We start from the raw sequence: 20,474 nt of genomic DNA, 5'->3' as shown, positions 1-20,474 counted from the left end.
AAATCTGGAAAGAAACTTGTGTCTCCCTCATCTTACATCAGGAACTGTATCTGATTACCCTCCATCAGAAAGGACGAGTATAAGCAGACATAAAAAATAAAATCACCAGAAAATGGTATTTTAATGTTACATCAGATGCCATTTTTAAAAACACTGATTAACTAAAATAAGCCGAAAGTGCTTGTAGCCCCTGCTGTGGGTGTTGCAGTAGTTGAAAAGAAAACTACGCCTGGTATGGATTTTGTATGTGAGCATTCTTGGCCACCTGGCCTCCTGTCCAGAATGGGTGTCTCTTTCTGTTCTCCAACAGATAAGCTGTTCTCATTGTGAATGAATCCGTTATAAATTCACTTTCTGAAGTTGTTGTTTCTAATGCAGGTTTAAGGAGAAGGCCCACTGCCACATGTACCCACAAAACAGTAAGACTGAAATGACTATCCTTGGAGCATAAACAGACAGGGACAAAATACAGGGAGGCTTTCAAAATGACAATTACTTAGTGAATAGGGGGCACTAAATTTCACAGAAAAGGTATTCCTACCCAAGAATCAAGCCAGGATACAAGCACTGAAAAAGGAAAAGATTTTTACTAAACAAACATTATTTGGATTTTCATTGAGACACCGTGATAAATGTTACTTTAAGTTTTTTTCTTATGGCAAAATTATTATTTGCTTATTCAAGACTGTCCTATTGAAAGAAAACAATAATATGTATATCTTTTCGTTATGCTGGGCTTTGTAATAATTTTCAAAATGAAAAGTGAAAGAAAAAATAAAAAGTAATTACAACTAAACAAAATAATAAACTGCACAATGGGAATATTCTGTACAAACAAGATGTACTGTTTTCTTTACATAGAGATCATTTCAAGTGCAAATGCAATTAAACGGTGCTTTGTTAGTATTTATTTCGATGGCTGTATTATTGGTGGTTGTACTGCAGAAGGCAGAAAGCACATTTTCGTTGTCAAATGTGGATTGTTATTCTGAGTGGACTTTTCTCCTCAGGGAGATGACAATAAACGTGTATGTGCATGAATGCCCTCTGTGAAGAATGCATATCCTGCCCAGGGATGATTTCTGTCTTGCATGATCATCAGTCCATCCAAGTTTCATCCACGCTACTCACATTTTATTTTTTACTACAAAAAGAATATAACAGTTTCACAGTGGAAAGCATTTCCATTTGATTTGCAGCTGTATTCATATTCTCCGGTAAATGAAGTGATGTAGCAAATATCTCTACTAATCCTAAACCCTATAAACTTTTGAATATGTGACAATCTTCTAAAAACACACAGAAGTGTGAAAAATAACAAGCTAAAAAAATAACACGTAAAATTAGCACTTTTTATTTACTACAGAATATTTCATAATCAGCCATTTCACTAATGTTTCACTGGTGTTTTCACTTTTTAATGAGCAAAGTAGGTATTATTAAGAAAAATGTATACAATTTTGTTTTTCCAATAACTGGCTTTCAAAAATGCAACAAAACATTAAGCATACTACAGAGGAAGCTTTAACATTACTAAACATCACTTGGTAAACTGGCGTGGAGTTAACTTGAATGCTCTGCAGAAATGGAATCTAGAAGTAGTATATATTTTCACAAGGTATTTTGCACTTTATACATCTAATAAAGTAAAAGTGAAATTCAAAAAGAAAAGCTCAATATTTTTCCAGAGAAAAGAGTGAAAACATTTAATTGTACAAACCTGTTCTCAAACCTGCTTAATCCAAGTCAGGGGCGTGGTAGGCCCAGAGCCTATCCTGGCAACATTGGATGCAAAAGAAGAAAGAGCCTTGTAGGTGGCACCAATCCACCAGTGATATGACCCTACACCAATGGACCCTAGTGGCTTATTTTTTAACCCTTAAAAACTAGGGGGTCAAAAGTAAACACAAATAACAATTATTATTAACAGTAAGTGCAGAGAGAAGGATAAATAAGAAAATGCAAAGTAAAACTCAACATATAAAACCAACAACTATGTAATTATTCTTGACCTACCCATGCAGCTGTTGACTCCCACTGACTACTCTACAAGTCACTTCAACCCCAGACCCAGAATCACATTGGAATTAAGTGGCTACCCTATTTTTTTTTTAAAAGGATACCAGGCTCTGTTGGCCTAGCAACTTCTGCTGCCCCTGCACCCCAGAGACTTCCACTGTGCTTGGTGATTAGTAGTAAAGCCAGAATGAAATCACTACATGGTATTAACAAACCAAAAACAAAGAGCACATATGATAAAAAAAATAAAAACTCTGTAATCAATTTAAGCCTACTTCCACGGCTTAACCTTCCAGCTCTTGATGAGGTGGCTTATCCATTTGTACACAACTGTCCCAATGCCTATGGCAATCACTTTCTCACCCATTAACTCTCTCCCTCAGTTGTTCTCTCTTTATTCCTTCAATCACTCTACTACTGTACAGACTCAAAGGAAATCTATGGTGAAAGGTCTCATTCAGGTAATTCCACGTCACTCCAGAATCACATCTGAGGTAAGAACAGCACGATCAGCCTAGAGTTCCCTTTGGTGTCCCACAGGTGAGAAACTATAAAGAGTCAAAAGTCCTTAAATTGTTAGATCTCAGAAGAAAAGCACAGGTAGTGCAAGTTCTTACCCCAGGCTTTGCACCTTTCAGTGATGTAACACAGGAAAGCTGAAGGAGTGGCTTACTGGCTTAAAGTAGGTGAGGAAGATGGGGAAGGATGGTGGTACAACAACTTCTTTAATAACTCTGGTTTTCTTTTCTCCAGACTGAAAGAATAATTTTTAGGCTAACTATGACATCAGATCCACCTCAGAGCATACCGCCCTGCCCTATTCTGTCCAGTCAAATATATACCAACACTGGAACTCAGTGTTCATTTTGGTCGCTGATAATGAAGAAGGCAGACCTCCATATCCAGTTTTTTGAAAACTCTGGTCCTATGTCGTGTTTTCCCTCATTTTACTTCAGGTATCATTTACTTAATTAAATGGGGCTTCCTCCTTGGTATGCCAGCACCCTGACACTCTTTGGTCTTTTAGTTTACAGTGGGCTAGTGGTGTTTTTCCCGGTTGTATCACTTTAATTTATACATGACCAGATCACAGGACTTCAATCTGAATGTTAATTTTAAACTGAATTTGCCCCATTTGAGGCCAGGAAGGCATTTTGCATGGGCTGTATTGGCTGTCTTTTTTATTTTAAATTATTAGTACAATACACACACAAAGTGTACCAATGTCTTACAAGTTGGTTAGAAATGCAATAAAAATTTCACTGAACTCTGAACATGTTACAATACTATTACTACTAGATTATACCCGTCCTCCTTAAAGGAAGATCAAGAAGCCATACAGATAACTGTGTAAACAGCTGTCTTGTAGCCTAGAAGTGTTCTCTCTTAAAAATCATCACTGCATGATACTGAGTAACCTGCTCCCTGATATTAAGTATTCAAAGTGCATTTCCCATCTGGCAGTAATCCATTTTACTACAGGTGTTTCTATCTGAAATTGGTCCAGGCCATTTACTGCATAGTTCCCTGGCAGCACATATTCTCACTTACTGTACATATCCCTTGTTCACCTATGCATTCACCACCCATTACAAAGCTGAGCTTTTGAGACAACCTTTAGGGTGAATGCCCTGTTAAAGAAACAGCACAGTCTCAAATGTTTCTACTTCAGAATGTGTTTCTTTTGCAGTTAGAGGGTCAACCAGCTTATTATTAAACCTCAATAGCATCAGATACTCTTCCCAGGAGGCCATTTTTACCCCTCTATTTATAAGGAGGAACCTCTTGGTGCCAACTGGTGTCTAAGCAATTTCTCTCACTTCCACGTTAGACAGAAGGTCACACATTACTGACCTCTACCCTCAATGTGCCTTAGGAATAGTTTTGGATTGGTACTAAAATTCTGACTTCAGTATCAATCCCAGCTTTCGAACCTCACTACTGATGCCAAAACAGTTCAGGAGTAAATAATAGATAACTCAAAAACTCCCTGTCTTACTCCAGCCTCCCTGGTGTGCCACACATTTCCTAGTTTCAATCACATGGAGTCATTTAGTTTCATGAAGTTGGTTTTTCCACAACTGCAATAGTGAATGTTAAAGGAAGGGTGGGAATGAGAGAAAAGCTGACGTTTATTTCCTGTACTGAAAATCCTGAAACACTGGTACCATACCGTTTTAAAATGTGGGTTTTTAGGAACAGCGCAGCCCTACTAGGTAACACACATAGTTCCATGTAGCTTGCATTTTTCGATTGACCGTACTTTTTATTCCTGTCTATTGCCTATTCAGGACATTCAGAACATTTGCAGTATATAACTAAAGTTTCATGGGCCTCTGCATTCTTAAACATTCTTAAAATCTAATGCTGTCAGGGAAATTCTTTTTCATCTATGAATGATTAATGTAGGATTTTAGGCTTCTCTGCATCAACCCTGTGGTCCTTGAGTCCTTTCACATTAACTGCAGTTTCTTCATAAGCCATTACACTTTTTCATTTTTTTGTACTTGTCCTTCTGACTTTAATTCTTGTCAAATTTCAGAATGCATTACACTTACATATATATACCTTACCATGAATGCAACATTCAAGCGCACTCATCTTTGTGCATCTCTGTAATATCTTTAGCTGAACTGACAGGCAAAGGCCAGCACTTATCCAGGACACTCCAAGCGCAAACGTTTTTCCTAACAGTGTGACAGCCAGTTCAGTAACATTTGCTGGAATTAAGTTTAAGTGCATATATAAAGGAATGCATTAGAGTATAACTGTTAAGTGAATCAAATTATAATTATTAATTTTTAGGTTTAGGTGATGCTTTTCTCCAAGGTGACCTACAATATCAAGAAAGACTACAATTGTTCACAGATATATTTTTTACAGGGGTACTGCTTTTTCCTAAACTATCTAGATAAAGATATAACTTATCTACTTTTTAAGTTTGCAGATGACACTAGTCTTAATAGACTGAGAAATAACATTGAGTCAGCTAAGTCATTAGAGATAAAACTCAATCAGTCCCAAAACTGCCCAAGTCTCTGATGTTAAATGTAAATATGGTAGATATACTCACTCATTGGATTCTGAAACTTTAAAGTCTTAAAAATCAAAGCTGACTTGTCCTTGTCAGAAACCAGGGAACACATAGAACAAATCAGGAAAACTAACAGGATGCTGGGTTACTTATCATACTGTGTCACACAGAATCCAAGGATGGGCATTCTTAAGGTGTACAACACATTTGTGAGGCTTCGTTGGAAATGCTGTGTGCGGTTTTGATTTACAGACTTCAAAATAACATATTAGCTCTAAAAATCATCTAGTCTGATTTTGGTACTACGGGGTATGCTCTAGAAAGAGAGATGGAAGAAAAGTGAGCTTTTCATTTTAGACAAAAATGTTAAGAAAATGAATGGACAAACTGTTTAGAAATGATAAAGGTATTTGGTAGTAATGTGAACAAAAGAGTTCATATTTAAACTGCTTGGGGTACAATTTGCACAAGCATTAAAAGTTCTTATTCCACACAATAACTGTGCAGAATATGTTAGCCAAGTAGTGGAGAACAGCTGGTCATCTGGGGACTTTCACATATTGGCTTGTTGATATTCAGAAATTTAGGAAAACTGATTGGCGAGATATATTAAGCTAAATTGCTTGTTTGGATCTAACGTGTATGTTTCATCTGTACATGTTAGAAGACTTTATACTTTTAATAGGAATGAAATGTACAAACGTTTGTACAAAAAAATAATTCAGTCCCTATGAGTTTTCAAATATTGCTGGATTACAAATTAAACTTAAACAGGTTTTTTCCCATTTGTATTTTTAGTGCTACGACACATACCCAAAATGAGATGATAAAATTCAGCTACTTAGCGGTACATATATTAAAGTAAAAACTGAAATAAACGCATTCTTACATTTTGAGCCTCTACATTTTAATATTTGTTTTAACCACCTTTTTCTTACAGAAGCACCTCTTATTCTTTTGCAGTTGGTGCCTACCAAGTTTGTATACTTCAAGCATTAGGAACATTTTTAAAGCCCCATTTGACACATTTGCTCCAACTCATTCAAATTAATAGGAAATGCTTGTAGATAGTAATTTTTTTAAATTATGCCATAGATTTTTCAATCTCGGTCACTAGATCTTTTAAAGTAATTGTTTGGCTCTCACTCTTTTGCCTTACAAGCCCCATTTTTTTTCAGGAAAAGAGTTTTTATTATTTTCTAGGTTTGTGTCATGCAACTTACTGAAACAACAGTGCTCTGAGAGACATTTCAAAAATTGAACAGTTTTGTACCTTCTTCCTAATCCTTAACTTTCTAATACATTACCCCAGAGATCCTTACAAAGTTTTTTTCGTTTTAAGATTCTGTAGGATCAATAATTTCTATCCAGAAATAATGATAGTGTGCAATCATATGTCAATGCTAAGGTCAATATCTTCTCATCTGAGCCATTTTTATCATATTTAAAAGATGTACACTATCATAACAAAAAGACCTGAATATTGTAATATATCTAATCATAAACAAACTGAAAAACAGTTTCTTTTTCTTCATTAAAATACCGGTTTAAAGTGTTGTTTATAATCCATCAACAATTGAAAATATTTAAGGAATGAATAATTTTACAATGTACTGTACTCTTATTAAATTTTTTTTTATTTTGCTACATTAGTATTATAGTGATATCCTCCAACATTAAATAAGATAAAAATGTTCTACATTTAGGATAAGTACACAGTCAGAGAACGCCACGATGTTTTGGCTTTCCATTTAGAGAATTATGACGGAAACTGTAAAACAAGACAAAATAAATTTAAATTAGTTGAAACACATTGTCCCTTGAAACATTCTATATAGTAATTATTATGTCTATGTAACTGACATTTTTTTCTTTGTCAAACGGTGAAATGTGTAAGAAGCAAATAAATGCGAAAAGGTACATTCAAGGCAAGTATGAAGACATTAATGTGTGCGCCCTTTAATTACTTTGTCCACCAAAAGAAAACATTACTATTTTATTGAAATAGTGAAAAGACTGCAAACAGGACAGCTATATAACATTTTTGTGGGAAGACAATTGAGAATAAACTCAAAGAAAATTAGCAGCTCTGAGCAAATGGGGCATTAACTTTCACTTCAACAATCGTGCTCTTGACAAAAGTGTAGAAATGTCCCACTACCTTCAATGGGTACGCCAGAGCACTGGTAATGGATTGCATACCAGAGAGCCAAGGTGACTGCCATTATTATAACAAAAGGGTGATCTGATGAAGATACCACTCGGGGGTTCATGATACATTCTATTAACAATAACAAAACATTCATCCTAAAATATGAATTCAAACATTCAACCAAAACTTTTTAAAATGGGTATTGTAGGATTGATTTTACTATTTGTATGTAATGGCCCAAAATTTTGTGTATACATTAATGCAAAAATGAACTTTTTTATAGCATTTGATACAGTATCTTCACAATGTTTTTGACTAAATGTTTTGCACGAGCTCTCTCCCCCTTTAGAAACAACACTTTAATGTGGCTAAAATCAAGCAACTGCATTTCAGGATTTCAAAGCTTCCTGCACATTTGCACACCCCACAAAAAAGTAAATTTCAACCATGTCAATTACCATCAACACTTGCAGAATAGTATCACAATATTTTTGTCAAAACACTGTAGCTTAAGCTTCCACGGACAACCACTAATATAATATATGCAAAAATAAATCAACATCAATTATTATTATTGTATATTTGATGTGACAACGTCACCCAAGACAGTTTACAGGTTTTGAATGATACAGAACTGTTTACAGATTTAATTTATAGTTGTAGCACAGGCAAATTAACTTAGTCAGTGTCACGAATTGTGAAGAGAGTGACAAAAATATAAATCCTTCTAAACCTCTTATAAATGTAAACCTCTGTGCTTTTCTGAATGCAGATTAAGAGATGAAGAAGAAGAAAATATTTAAGCATACGATCAATTAAAGCTAAAATAGCTGGATGACTACGAGACTGGTTGGAACAAAAAGCCAACGTGGGCCCACGGGATCATAACCACTGTTAAAAAGCCTTAAATTCTACACACCACACCATGTGCCAGATAAACATTGGCACTCTAGTCTTGCTTAAAATCCCTGTTTCATAAAAAACGTATTAATCGCATGCAACATTGCAAAGTGCTTCAACAAAGTAAACAGGACACCGATTCCTGTCTTTTAAAACTTTTATAAACACAAACAGACAGACAGTACAGAATTATAAAAGGCCAACTGATCTATGGGTTATATTGATACAACATTGCATGGTGTTCTACAAAGCAAATAGTACCATAAAACAATAGCACCTGTCTTTCAGAGCTTTGTAAACACAGCTAGATGGACAGGATGGATTACTCAAAGAGTCTAACCAAAAACAGGATTATCAAATTTGTAACATGCTACTACGAAGAAAGGCCACATCTGTTTTATAACAATGCCATACTCATCACCAACAAGACTATGTGCGAGGAACAAGAACATAAAGTTAACCGATGTCTGTACTGGATAGCATCACAGGGTTTTTTTCCTAGGTTTTCTAAAGTTTTTGATAATTTTCTTCTTTAAGTTATATGTTCAAACTATTGGGCTCAGATGTTTCATTTTATGTTTGAACCAATTTGTTCTACTATGGAACTCTTCCTCATGCATCAACAACAATGTGATTTTAAATGAATTTTTAGAACAGAATTAATTTCCACCTACTTTCCAAGTGGAGGCAAACTACAAAACACACCCAAAAACAAAGCACAATAGTTAGCCCTGCTTTTTTATATGGATGAATACTTCCAAATAATTAAATGTGCAAGTAAATTAAAGCACTATGAAATGTGACGATAAATAAATGGCAGTATGAGATGGGAGTATAAACAAATTAAATATTTCACAAAATATGTTGTGTTGCCTGCGGTGGGTTGGCACCCTGCCCAGGATTGGTTCCTGCCTTGTGCCCTGTGTTAGCTGGGATTGGCTCCAGCAGACCCCCGTGACCCTGTGTTCGGATTCAGCGGGTTGGAAAATGGATGGATGGATGTTGTGTTGCTTGTATTTTTTATGTATGCACTGAATTATTTCTTCATTTATTTATTTCAGTGACACCACACGCAATATGAAATAAGCCCTGAAATGAAAAGCTGTCATTTTCACGTGTCAGAGGTGAAAGGATGGGCTTGAGCGAGGACAGTTTTTGACTGTTAAAGTGTCCACATAAGTAGACGTATGAAATTTGCTTGACTTGGGAATCCTGCAGTTCACGCGCATGCTCAAAGTTGGTACCGATACAAGTGCAAGAAAAAGTTGGGCAGAATTACTGTGACAGGCAGCAAGTTTAATTCAAGAAGCTCCAGATTCATTAAGAATTTGCACCTAAAGCCTCTGCTGCAAATGTGGCGCTTGATGACCAAAGGTTTATGTCCGCTCTACCAATTATTCACCAATCAAAAAAACAGGACTCGTTAGAACCTCCTATCAGTGTTACTAAGATGGCACCCATCCTGAAATAAATTCTGTGGGTCTGCAAAGGTTATATTTTGTTGATTAATACTGGGTAAGAATTAGGAATCTTTGGCGTCAATGAGCTTGCTCAGCATTAAAAGCCCATTGTCCATCCACACCCCCAATTTTTACATTGCACCCAATATCATTAAGATAAGCTCATTACCTGTGACCTAGTAATGTAAAAACCAAGTTCATAAAAAGGATTGTTGACTACGAAGAGTACATCTTGTAAAGTCTAATAGGTCTGTTTAGTGCTCTGTGATACAATATGGACTTGTTAAACATTTAGGCAAAATTAAAAAAAAACACATCAGCAATAAAAGTACATAACCAATACGAACCTTACAGATAAAAGCCCAAATCCTTTGCCACATGCCACTATCTGTCTTTTTCGGTAAACATACAAAGGTGATATTTCTCAAACTAGCCAATGTACTTTTTTTTTGGTAAACACGTAAAGGGGATAGTTATATATGTCAACCACTATTTACATTTCTGGTAAACACTTAACAGTTATTTTACAAAAATTAACCACTATCTGACTTTACTAATAAACACACAAAGGTGATATTTCCCCGAGTTATGCAATTAGTGGTAATAGCTTTGGCAACAGAGCTCTCACCATCTCAACCACAGAGCAAACACTTTGCAGCAGTTAATGTCAATGAATCGAAATTCCTGTCGTGGTTTCAAAACATCCTGTCCATTTAAACCCCAGAAACAATTCAAAATTAGTGAACGGCTGCTTTCATGTGGTATATGCACGACCGCCCATTCCGCAAAAGCATTTCCACCATGATATTCACCATCATCAACAAGAGTGCAAGTTCTACATTTGAGGGCTTTTCAAATATCACACTGATTTTCCTCTGCTGAAGGCATTGCTGAGGTGATAAATAAAAGGAAAGAGTCGATCTTCACTTTGTTCGTATTTGCTGTTGATAAAATAACGCACACGAGATGTGTGTCATGTTCAAAACACGATCTGAAACGGAATTATTGGCGATACTGAAACACACTTTTCAACGAAACCCGATCTGGTTGTAGTAAAACTAAATAAATAAATAAGTAACCCCCTCTACACGCGCCTTTTAAAACCATCTAGATAGACAGCTGGATAATGTCTTGAAGAGATTTGCTTCGGGTGGCTTTGTGTCTTGGGAAAAACCTCTCGTCCACCTTTCCAACCCGCGTCCCCCCTTTGCTGAAGTCAAAGTCGCCCCCTTTAGCGCCAAGGTGCGCACGCGTAAACTATTAGCCACCGCTCCAGGCGCTAAAGTGAAATGAATCACGATGGGTGCCCGTAAGTATAAGAAAATAAACAAGAGAGCTCAATCTTGTCGTGACAAAACAGGGTTTTAAAGAACCGCCGCCAGAGACAGAGAATGGGCGTGCACTGTGCTCAGAAGCACGCCGTAGCGAAATGGGGTTCGCAGCATTTGACGAAGGGAGGGGAACGGGGTTTATGTGCCAACTTCTTTAAAAAGGGCCAAGCACGAGTGCGACAGCCAAAACAAACACGCACTCACATGCTGAAATATCTGCACTGTCTTTAGCTGGACAAACCGTGCCTTGCGCTTGCATTTAGTACACAAATGACTGACGGATTAACAATGTGTCACTGAGCACAGCGCCTGCACATCCCTGCTAGGAGCACCGCTTACCGCTTCGCAAACCGCACACTAGCTGACTGTCGCCGTCCTTAATACCAACTGGTGCCCGTCCAGGCTAGAGTGCACACGATTTACATACCTCGGGACGCAGCTCGGCGAAGAACGGTCAATCTCCCAGGTAGCGAACAGGTTCATGGGCACGGGAACTGGACCGGAGCTCCCAGGGCCAGTGGCCATAGCGGGTGCCATTGGGGCGTTCGCCATCCCGGGTCCTGCCCCGCCGCCAACTCCAGTGGGGTTCAAGAAGGCGGCCCGTACCCCTCCTCTCTCTACGGCCGCCGCCATCATCGCCTCTCCCGGGGTAGCAGCTAAAGCTGGCTCGATCTGGCGCTGGTCCTCGCGCACGCACTCCCTCCTCTTTTTTCCCTCTCTCTGTTTCTCGCCTGAGTCTTTCAGTCACCAAGCATAAACAGGGAGGGGCTGAGCGCGGAGTGGGGCGTGGCGTGGCGAGCAGAGGGACGCGCGCGGACTGCCCGGAGAGGGCGTCGACGTTTACTATAAAAGGCACAGCGCGCGCGCACTGTATTTATTTGCTTCCTGGTTTACTTAGACGAGTGATGAGGTTGTGAGTTGCAGCAAAGTATCGTACTTCGTTCGGTAAAATAAATGAAGTCCTATTATATAAGTAATTCTAAAATGTTATAGCTGTTGCTTTAAGAATGATTTTTTTAATGTATTTTTGTCAGCTGTTGAGAGGGATAGATTAATCATTTACTGTTGTGTTCACAGTCGCGAGTGACTTTTATTTTATATGTTAATTTTCTAGTGCTGACACAATCCAAACATACAGGCACTGGTCAAATTATGAAGAATATTTGCATATAGGTAGGCGTTTTCCTGCTTGGCTCTGTGCCTGCCTATGCCAGTACCAGCTTGTTTATCTGCAGGGTCATCAGTTGGGGACACCTTGATGTTTCTCCCCTTATCACAGAACATTTCCTGGTAGCAGGACAGCGAACAGGGACGTCTCCTTGGTACCACCTCAGGAGTTAGTCGGTTCTCAAGACTTGTTTCTCCTCTTTGTCAGCCACAACCAGAAGCCTGGCTTCTTCTTACAATTCTTTGGTTGTCTTCTGCAGTCTGACTCCATGCAAAGCCAGTTCCTAGAGCAGGTGTGTTGTTAATAGGTCTACACATCCTCTGGCTTCCACCTCAGTCAGGTAGGACCTCACGCACTATCTCGCTTCCCTGCGCAATATGACCTGGTCTTTAATCTCTTGCTGTCATTTGCCGCCTCTGTCCTTTCCTTTCATAGATAGATAGATACTTCCAGCTCAACTAGCAGCACAAATGTTATAGCTGCAGCCCACAACACCATGTCTGGATCCAGTGAACTGTTGCAAAACTCCTCTAGGAAGTGCAGCTGCCTGCCCAGGTTCACCTCAGTGCTCCAATCTACTCCTGGAGCCAGAAGCTTTTGGTGAAGGCCTTCCGTTAGAGCTATCTGTGGGCTCTTCCCGACTAAATACAAGAAATCTGCTAGTTTGCAGCTGGGCTGTTGTGGTTGGATATCTCCACCACTTCTGCCAGCTTCCTTTTAGCACCTGGTCATGCTGCCGTCTGAACTGACCTTGTGCCAGTGAGATTTTACAGCTAGATGGTATGTGTTGCAGGTGGTGGCAATGGTGGTCCCACATACTTGCTGTATGCCAAGCCACTGCTGGATATTCTGGAGGCTTGGGGTGATGTGGGAAACTCTAAAAAAGAAAACTGAGCCAAGCCTATGACAGCTTCCATAAGTCTGCCCAGTTTACCATTAGACTCGCATTGCCTAACCACAATGTCTAATGCACCTGTAAGCTTGTGCCACCGCTGTCATGTTTCAGCCAGCAGATCTCCCCTGGTTGGGATTCAAAGTGTAATTTCATGTTGTTTTTTTGTTATTTTATACAATTTATTTGTATTAATGTTTATTTCATTTATTTTGCACGTCTAATTGTTTGTTGGACAAGGGGAAGGACTTTAGTTATGTCTCTTGTGCTTTGCGGGTAGTCCCACAAAGGGTGGGGCCACCTTCCTGTCACTGCCAGGAACGGCCCTCCATCCTATTTAAGGGAGGGCCTCCCCATGATTCCTCATGGTTCATTGAATGTGCTATGGAGAGGAGAGTTCTTGTGAGTTTCTGTGTCTTTTCTATTGTCTATTGATTTTCTGGATTTTGACCCTGTGCTTTGTTTTTGACTTTGCCTCTGGGATTCTGTTTTGGAACTGTGCCATCTAATTTTCTGAACCTCTGCTCTGTTTTGACCATAATTTTGAATTCTGTTTTGGGACTTTGGTTACTGTGTATTACCTTACCTTTTCAGGCATCTCCTTTGTGCTCTTCAGAGCTTTGTGCTTGCTCAAACATTTTTGTACAATAAACCCTTTATTTTTTATCAAGCTTTGTCTTGGCCCTTTGGGGTTCTAGATGGGCTATTTGACAATCTTTTCCTGCTGTAGTGGGTAATTTTGGAAGCCTTTTTGGCAACTGTGCTTTTGGAACTCTAGCAGTTTCACAACAACTGCCTTCACGCTGTGCTACTCTTGCTCCATCTTGGTCACCTCCATGACGATGAGGTCCTTTTTCCCTTTCTTTCTGGCCTTTGACCATAAGCTGGGTGGATCACCCCATCCAAAGCCTGCCCTCCTATACTGACCCTTCCCATTACCTCTTGGCGTTGAAGCCTGAACACCACCATGTCCACTTCCTTCCAAGCTCTCCACTTTTTCTCAGTCACTACTTGGGCACCTATATTCTTCACCTGTGTTGGAATAGGTCCATCAGCTCCAAATCCACCCTTGCCATCTCTTGCCTGTACCTGAGGGTGATGGATTTTATCCTTGGGTACAGGATGAAATGATAACACCTTGTACTTTCCAGGTAACTTGACAGAGTCGACCCTGCTCAAGCCAACTGTCAACTGCTGGAGGATGGTTTACCCCCATTTTCATGTCAGAAAGACTAGATGTGTAATGCTACCCCAGACTTTGAATGGGCTGGTCTACATTGCAGAAGATGTGATAAAGATGGCTTTATCATTCCTTATACCTTCGAGCAAGGAAAGGATAATTTAAGTATTTTTCAAGTCTATCTACAAAATACTATAAACATTTACATTTATCTGAAATAGCATTTCCTCACATCAATAGACACTTTTCATCACTTAACAACACTGTGATGAATTTTTTTTTTTTTATTAATGTGTTATTGAAAAATTTCATCCAATTCAAACATTTACTTCTGTGTACTCAACTAATGCTTTAATCCAAAAATGCTTTCAAAATGCAGTTGTTTAGTGGCTTGCAGATTTCTGCATAAGGGTTGCTGGCAAGATGAGGGACTCGCTCAGTACTGCGTAATGAATCAGTGGTGGGAAATTAATGGGGTAGATTTTGTAATTGCAGTCCAACACTTTTACTACTGTCACACTGTTAAGAATGTGTAAAGCATTAATTTTGTATTTGACAGTAATATGAAATTACTGTATGTACATCTGCCATCAAGGCTTATTACACTGGACTTCAGCTCACATTTTCAAATGATGTAATACATAAAAGTTAATTTCAGACGGAAAACCAAAATTTACGTCTACAGTATTTGTGCTGTTGAGCCTTTTTTAGAGGTAGATAAAATAGTTGTATTTTATGTTCAACATCCTAATAATAAAAGGCTCTCATATAAAAACAAAATAGTGTTTTGTAAATAATTTTTAGGACATATTCGTTAATAAAAGCTGGTTGGTTCACAGCAGTAAAACTGGATATTACTCTAAGGTAGGATAAGACAAGACAAGGCAAGATAAGATAAGACAGGGTAAGACAAGGTTGGGAGCATGCGCTGATAGCACGTTACTGCACACACAACACGACACACCACCTGGATTGGGACCCGAGTGGAGTGGGTGACACCTCAGGAACACACTTAAACAGTGGGAGTTTTTTTTTTTTTTTACAGTGTCTGGAGTGCCAGTCCTGCCACCAATCCCCAAGGTTTCCCTGTAGGTTGGAGGACCTACTTGCAGGGCTGAATGCAGGTTAATGTCATACCCAGGACATACAATTGCAGGTTAAGGGCCTTGCTCAAGTGCCCAATGAAGTAGTCACTTCTGGCATTTTTATGGAATTCTAACCGGAAACCTTCCAAATGCCGGTGCAGAGCCTCAGAGCCACCTCTCTGCATAAGACAATATAAGTAAAAATTAGCTAAAAAAAGGATAGGACAGGACGAGATAAGATAAAATAAGATCAGATATGACATATAAGATATGCCAAGAGAAGACAAGATAAAGCCAAAAGATAATATAAAACAAGATAGGATAATATAAGGTAAGATGAGATATGATAGGATAAGAAAATGTAAGTTAAGATACGATAAGATGAGAAGACTTTATTTTCTTGTATGACTGAAGACAGCAATTAACGATTACAATGGCAATCCTTGAGTTTTCCTTAAACAACATTTATTATAACTAAGTCTTAAATAATAAAAGGTGTTTAAAAAAAAAATCTAGTGTAATCAGTGTCTAATATTATGGAATCGATTCAACTTAAAAATATATTGCACATATATTACATTACAATATTACACATACGAGAGTCCTGTATTATTTCCCCGAAGGGAGCAGTTTGCAGAAATTATGTGCCAGGTGGATGGGGTCTCCACTGATTGTGGATGTCTTGCTTTGACACTTGAATAGGCAAATGTCCTCAACTGCCAGTAACTCTGTGCCAGTGATGTTTTGGGCAGTTCTGATGACCCGATGCAGAGATTTTTATTCCTGCAAGTTGAGTACCAAGCTGTGATGCTGTATGTCGGTACACTCTCCACAGTGCACTGATCGGAGTTCACAAAAAGGTCTTAGGACAGCCTCGATTTCTCTAGTTTTTTAACAAAGAAAAGGTGTTACTGTGCCCTTTTTTGATGGTAATTGACATGTATGTGGCCCAAAAGAGAACTTTCTGTGATGTTCACCCCAAGAATTTCAAACTGGAAACCCTCTCCACAGGTTCATCACTTATGAGCTTTCTTGCTCTTCCTGATGTCCACCACAGTCTCCCTGGTCTTCTTTGTGTTATGGATGAGATTGTTGGTAGAGCACCAGGTTCTCGGGTTTCTCACCTCATCTCTGTATGTTTTATGCTGAAACTTATTAAGATACAAATAGTGTGAACTGATATTAAGATATACAGTATATATATATTTTCTATACCAACCACAATTTTCACTACTGTCCTAAAGAGGGATATTTGTGGTAAAAACTGAAATTGTATTTTAAAATAGCAGAAACCTGCAGTTGTTTCATTCTTTGAATGCTTTCCATTTTTCTTTTTTGCATTTTTCCTATATTATAGCCAAATAACATTTCTAATTGAGATCAGTGGTTACAGTAAGCAGTAAAAAACAGCTTAGTCATTAACAAAGTTTAACTTTGTTTGTTCTTTTAGTATGTACTTGTTCACCTTTTGCAGCTCATGTTTTCACATGAATTGCTGACATCATTATCCATTTAACTAATCTTTATTTATTATGCCAGGAGCTAAATAAAAATTGAATGATGGCATGAGAGATCTAGTCATAGTTCTCACCACACATTGCTGTACACTATTCAAGATTTTATTTATTTGTTACATGTACACACTTAAGGGTATACAGTGAACTGCAGCTCAGTGAGCAGCCTGCTCTTTTGTAATTCAATTAAAGACATGTAATTTCATTTTCTAACCAGCTTAGTCCAGAGCAGAGTCTGGGGGTTGTGGGCTGGAGCCTAACCCATTTAAAATAGGGTGTAAGGCAGGAGCAAATCCTGGACAGGACAGCAGTCCATCGCAGAGTGAACATGCAATCTCCACACAGAGGACACATGCATGAACCTTGGTCTCTTTACTGTGAGGCAGCAGCGCAGCCACTGTACCACCATGCCACCCCCAATTAAAAAGCATATATTAAAAATAGATATAAAAAATGAAAAGATGCTAGTAGACGGTGTGGTTGGGTGCAGGAATGACAGCTTTGAGACTCCCAAGAATTTTTGGGGCACCAACTGGGTTGTCCCATTTATTGTAAGGAGACAAAAAAAACAAAAACAAAAGAAAATGGTCTTCAGCATACATACCTTTCTGCACGAAAAAATTCTGGCAGTTGTTGAGTAGCTGGCCTGGATAGCCATGTTGCTTTTGCTAGCAGGTCCCTCTAGCCAGTAAATGACGCCTCCTTCTGGGATGCCCAGGTTTTTACGGCAACTGGACTGGAAGGGGCAGGGTTAGTTCCCCTCAATGGGTGGCTTCACGGTACTGTGGAGAAAGGAGGAGATGCCAATATTAGCAGCAGCGCCCCCTCTCATCTGGGTGGGTTATTACATACCTCAGATGAGCCTGCAAGGAGGTCCTCTGACATGCATGCGTGATAAGGTACGTATAGTAATTGTTAAATAATAAAACAAACAGTTAAAATTATATGTAATAGACAAGTATTTTGTAATTTTGAGGAATGTCTGATAATTTGGCCATTAGTTCTTTTTATTTCCTGGGAAATTAAGCTCTTTCTCAGACTTTCTCTTTTTGATTTGAGGCAGCGCTGCCTGCCAGATCTTAACCATTGAAACTGGAGAGGAGTCCTTCCTGATCCTGGCTACCTTGGTACTGGCACCTTTTTATATGTAGGTGGTACCATAGGGATAATAGTGAAATTTCCATGATGTGCTCATCTGAGCATGCAACTCTTTGCAGTGCTGTGTGGGCTGTTTTTGAGCCATTCCCATAGCAGGCAGTGATGTTTTCAATGGTCACATGGTAGAAGGTCTTCATGACTTTTTCTTTATCTGTTAACAAAAAAGCAGTTTAGTAACTGAAACAAACTGCGAATATTTCAGCCATATGCAAGTAAAACTTGGCCACCAGAAAGACAACTTAAACATTAAACGCAATTGTGTTTAATTTGGTTAATTGTAAATCAAAAAGTGTATGATGTAGTTCTTATGTCCTGGGTTTGATTCCTGGCCTGGACATAATTTCTGTGGAGTTTTCACATCTCTACATGTCTGGATTTTCTTTCATATCCCACAGAAGTGAATGTTAGACTAGTTGGCTAATTTTATTAGTCCGGTATGAGTGTTTGTATGTGTATGGGAGACTGGAGACTGGTGCTGCACATATAATGGATTCCTGCCTTGTACCAAATCCTGCCCAAAGAGACACCAGCTGCCCACAACCATGAATTGGTGAAGAGGGTATGGACAAGTGGAATAAATGCAGAGTGAGTCCTGAAAAGTATTGGCGTTGCCCCTTTTAATCCTTTTCACAGGTCAAATAAAGCAAAGGCATGAGGGAGATGCACAAACAATTAAGTAACAGAAATGAGAGCAGCCTCCTTGGCTTCAAAAGCTATCAGCTGGTAAAAATGGGTCTGGAACGCAGAACTCCGTCTTCTAGTAAGACCTGGTCCAACTGAGACACTGCCATTCAAAGACGTTGTGTTCTTATTGGTCTCCAACCTGAAGGGATGGAGTCATTTGTCCTCAATGGGCATCTTTTCAGTTCTATGGGGAAGAAAAGAGATGCCTTTAGTGACAGCACCCCCTCTCACCCGAGTGGGGTACTACTTACCTTAGATGAGCCCAAAAGGTGATCCTCTGATAAGCACGCGTGACAAAGGTTATAAAATGAAGGTTGGGCGTAAAAAAGAAAAAATGGAGGAAACGTAAAAAGAGTAGGGATATACCCAGAAATACCCATTTCATAGTAGTGGCAAGAGTTTGTTTTGAAAACACCATTAATCAAATAAATTGAATAAAGCATTATTTGAGCCCTGTGGTGGGTTGGCACCCTGCCCGGGATTGGTTCCTGCCTTGTGCCCTGTGTTGGCTAGGATTGGCTCCAGCAGACCCCCGTGACCCTGTGTTCGGATTCAGCGGGTTGGAAAATGGATGGATGGATTATTTGAGCCCTTATGTACTCTCTGAGGCACTAGTTGGTGAACTAACCCTAAACTTCCTTCTATGTTTCCTTGTTGGAACACAAGAACTTGGGGGCACAGCCAAGATGGCAGGTTGATCCTACGATGGAAGTGGAAACTGCTGGAATGGAGTCACACATGCTCTCCTCCCCTGTGCACTCACTGGGCACTCACGTATGACAGTGGGCAAGAAGTTAAGAACACTTAATTATAGCAGATGTATATGCCAGGCAAATGCCAAACTAAAAGAAATGCAATAAACAATACCACTGCTATACATCAATAGTACAAAAGAAAAGAGTATTGCCATAGTCTTGTCCTGCTCTTTAATGAGTACAAAGCATTATGAGGAGTGTTTGATGGGAAGTGAACCTACCTGAGAATTAAGTGTCAGGGCACAATGCAGTTTTTTAGGATTTTTCAGTGTAGTCTCCCTGAAGGTGAATGCACTTCTCCCATCGGTGTTCAAACTTTTCAATGTTTCCAGAGAAAAATCACATCAAAAATCACATTAATGCACCACCTCATCAATCACAGCATCATCTGGGTCAAAATGGCAACCACGCATGTATTTCTTCTTCTCAGGAAAGAGACAGAAGTCAGAAGCTGCAAAATCTGGGGAATAAAGAGGGTGGAGCAACAGTTTGAAGTTGTATTCTTGCAATGTTTACACGCTGCCATGTGCACTCTGTTTGGCGGAGCACTGTTGTGATGAAAGAGGACTCCAAAGGACACCTTTTTGGGATGTTTTTCAGAAATGACAGGGCAGGAGGAACAGAGTTGCCAGGTTGAAAACTGAAGGGAATTACAAATAGCATCTGGTATACTCTTAAAAATATTTGGAGAGTTTATATCATTGTGCAGTGAAGCAGCTGTGGTGGCCAAAAGCCATGTCAATATAATTTACATCTGTGTTTTGTCATTTATTTGTTAAGTAGTCATCAAAGGCCACGTTTTGCATAAGTGGCAAGTGATAAAGGAAGGAATAATGCTATAAGTAGAAATCTATACCAATTACCTTCTCCTTTTTCTTTCTCATTGATAACCACAAACAGTCAATTCCTGTTTTAAAAGTATTTTCTGTTTACCAATATAATGTGAAAATGATTAATTACCCATACTGACTCAGGTCCCCTCTTCCTTAACTATAGTTAAAAAAAATGAGATTAAACAGGAAAAGAATACTGTAAAGTACCTGCATCTAAAATGTACAGTGCACTAAGTCCTATTTTTGTAAGTACTTGGGGGCTTTGCCCCCTGCTCGCTTCGCTCACTCACCCCCTCCCATCCCCCCCGG

The 20,474-nt window shown here is 39.0% G+C and overlaps 1 protein-coding gene across 3 annotated transcripts in view; it reads right to left on the bottom strand.

Annotated features, from left to right (window-relative positions):
* LOC114665554 (phosphofurin acidic cluster sorting protein 1-like) overlaps nt 1-11,648 on the bottom strand; it is a 177,791-nt gene extending 166,143 nt beyond the window's left edge. Inside the window, exon 1 of one of the 3 annotated variants that reach the window (XM_051919198.1) lies at nt 11,324-11,648. In XM_051919198.1, coding sequence (XP_051775158.1) covers nt 11,324-11,532 — 209 coding nt within the window. In that variant the 5' untranslated portion in view covers nt 11,533-11,648. The remainder of the gene's footprint in view (nt 1-11,323) is intronic. The other 2 variants (XM_051919197.1, XM_028820130.2) reach the window with 2 other exon arrangements.
* Nucleotides 11,649-20,474: the final 8,826 nt, after the last annotated feature.

Source organism: Erpetoichthys calabaricus, chromosome 15 (genome assembly GCF_900747795.2).
Source record: "Erpetoichthys calabaricus chromosome 15, fErpCal1.3, whole genome shotgun sequence".
NCBI lineage: Eukaryota > Metazoa > Chordata > Cladistia > Polypteriformes > Polypteridae > Erpetoichthys > Erpetoichthys calabaricus.
This window is presented reverse-complemented; position numbering and strand designations above follow the sequence as displayed.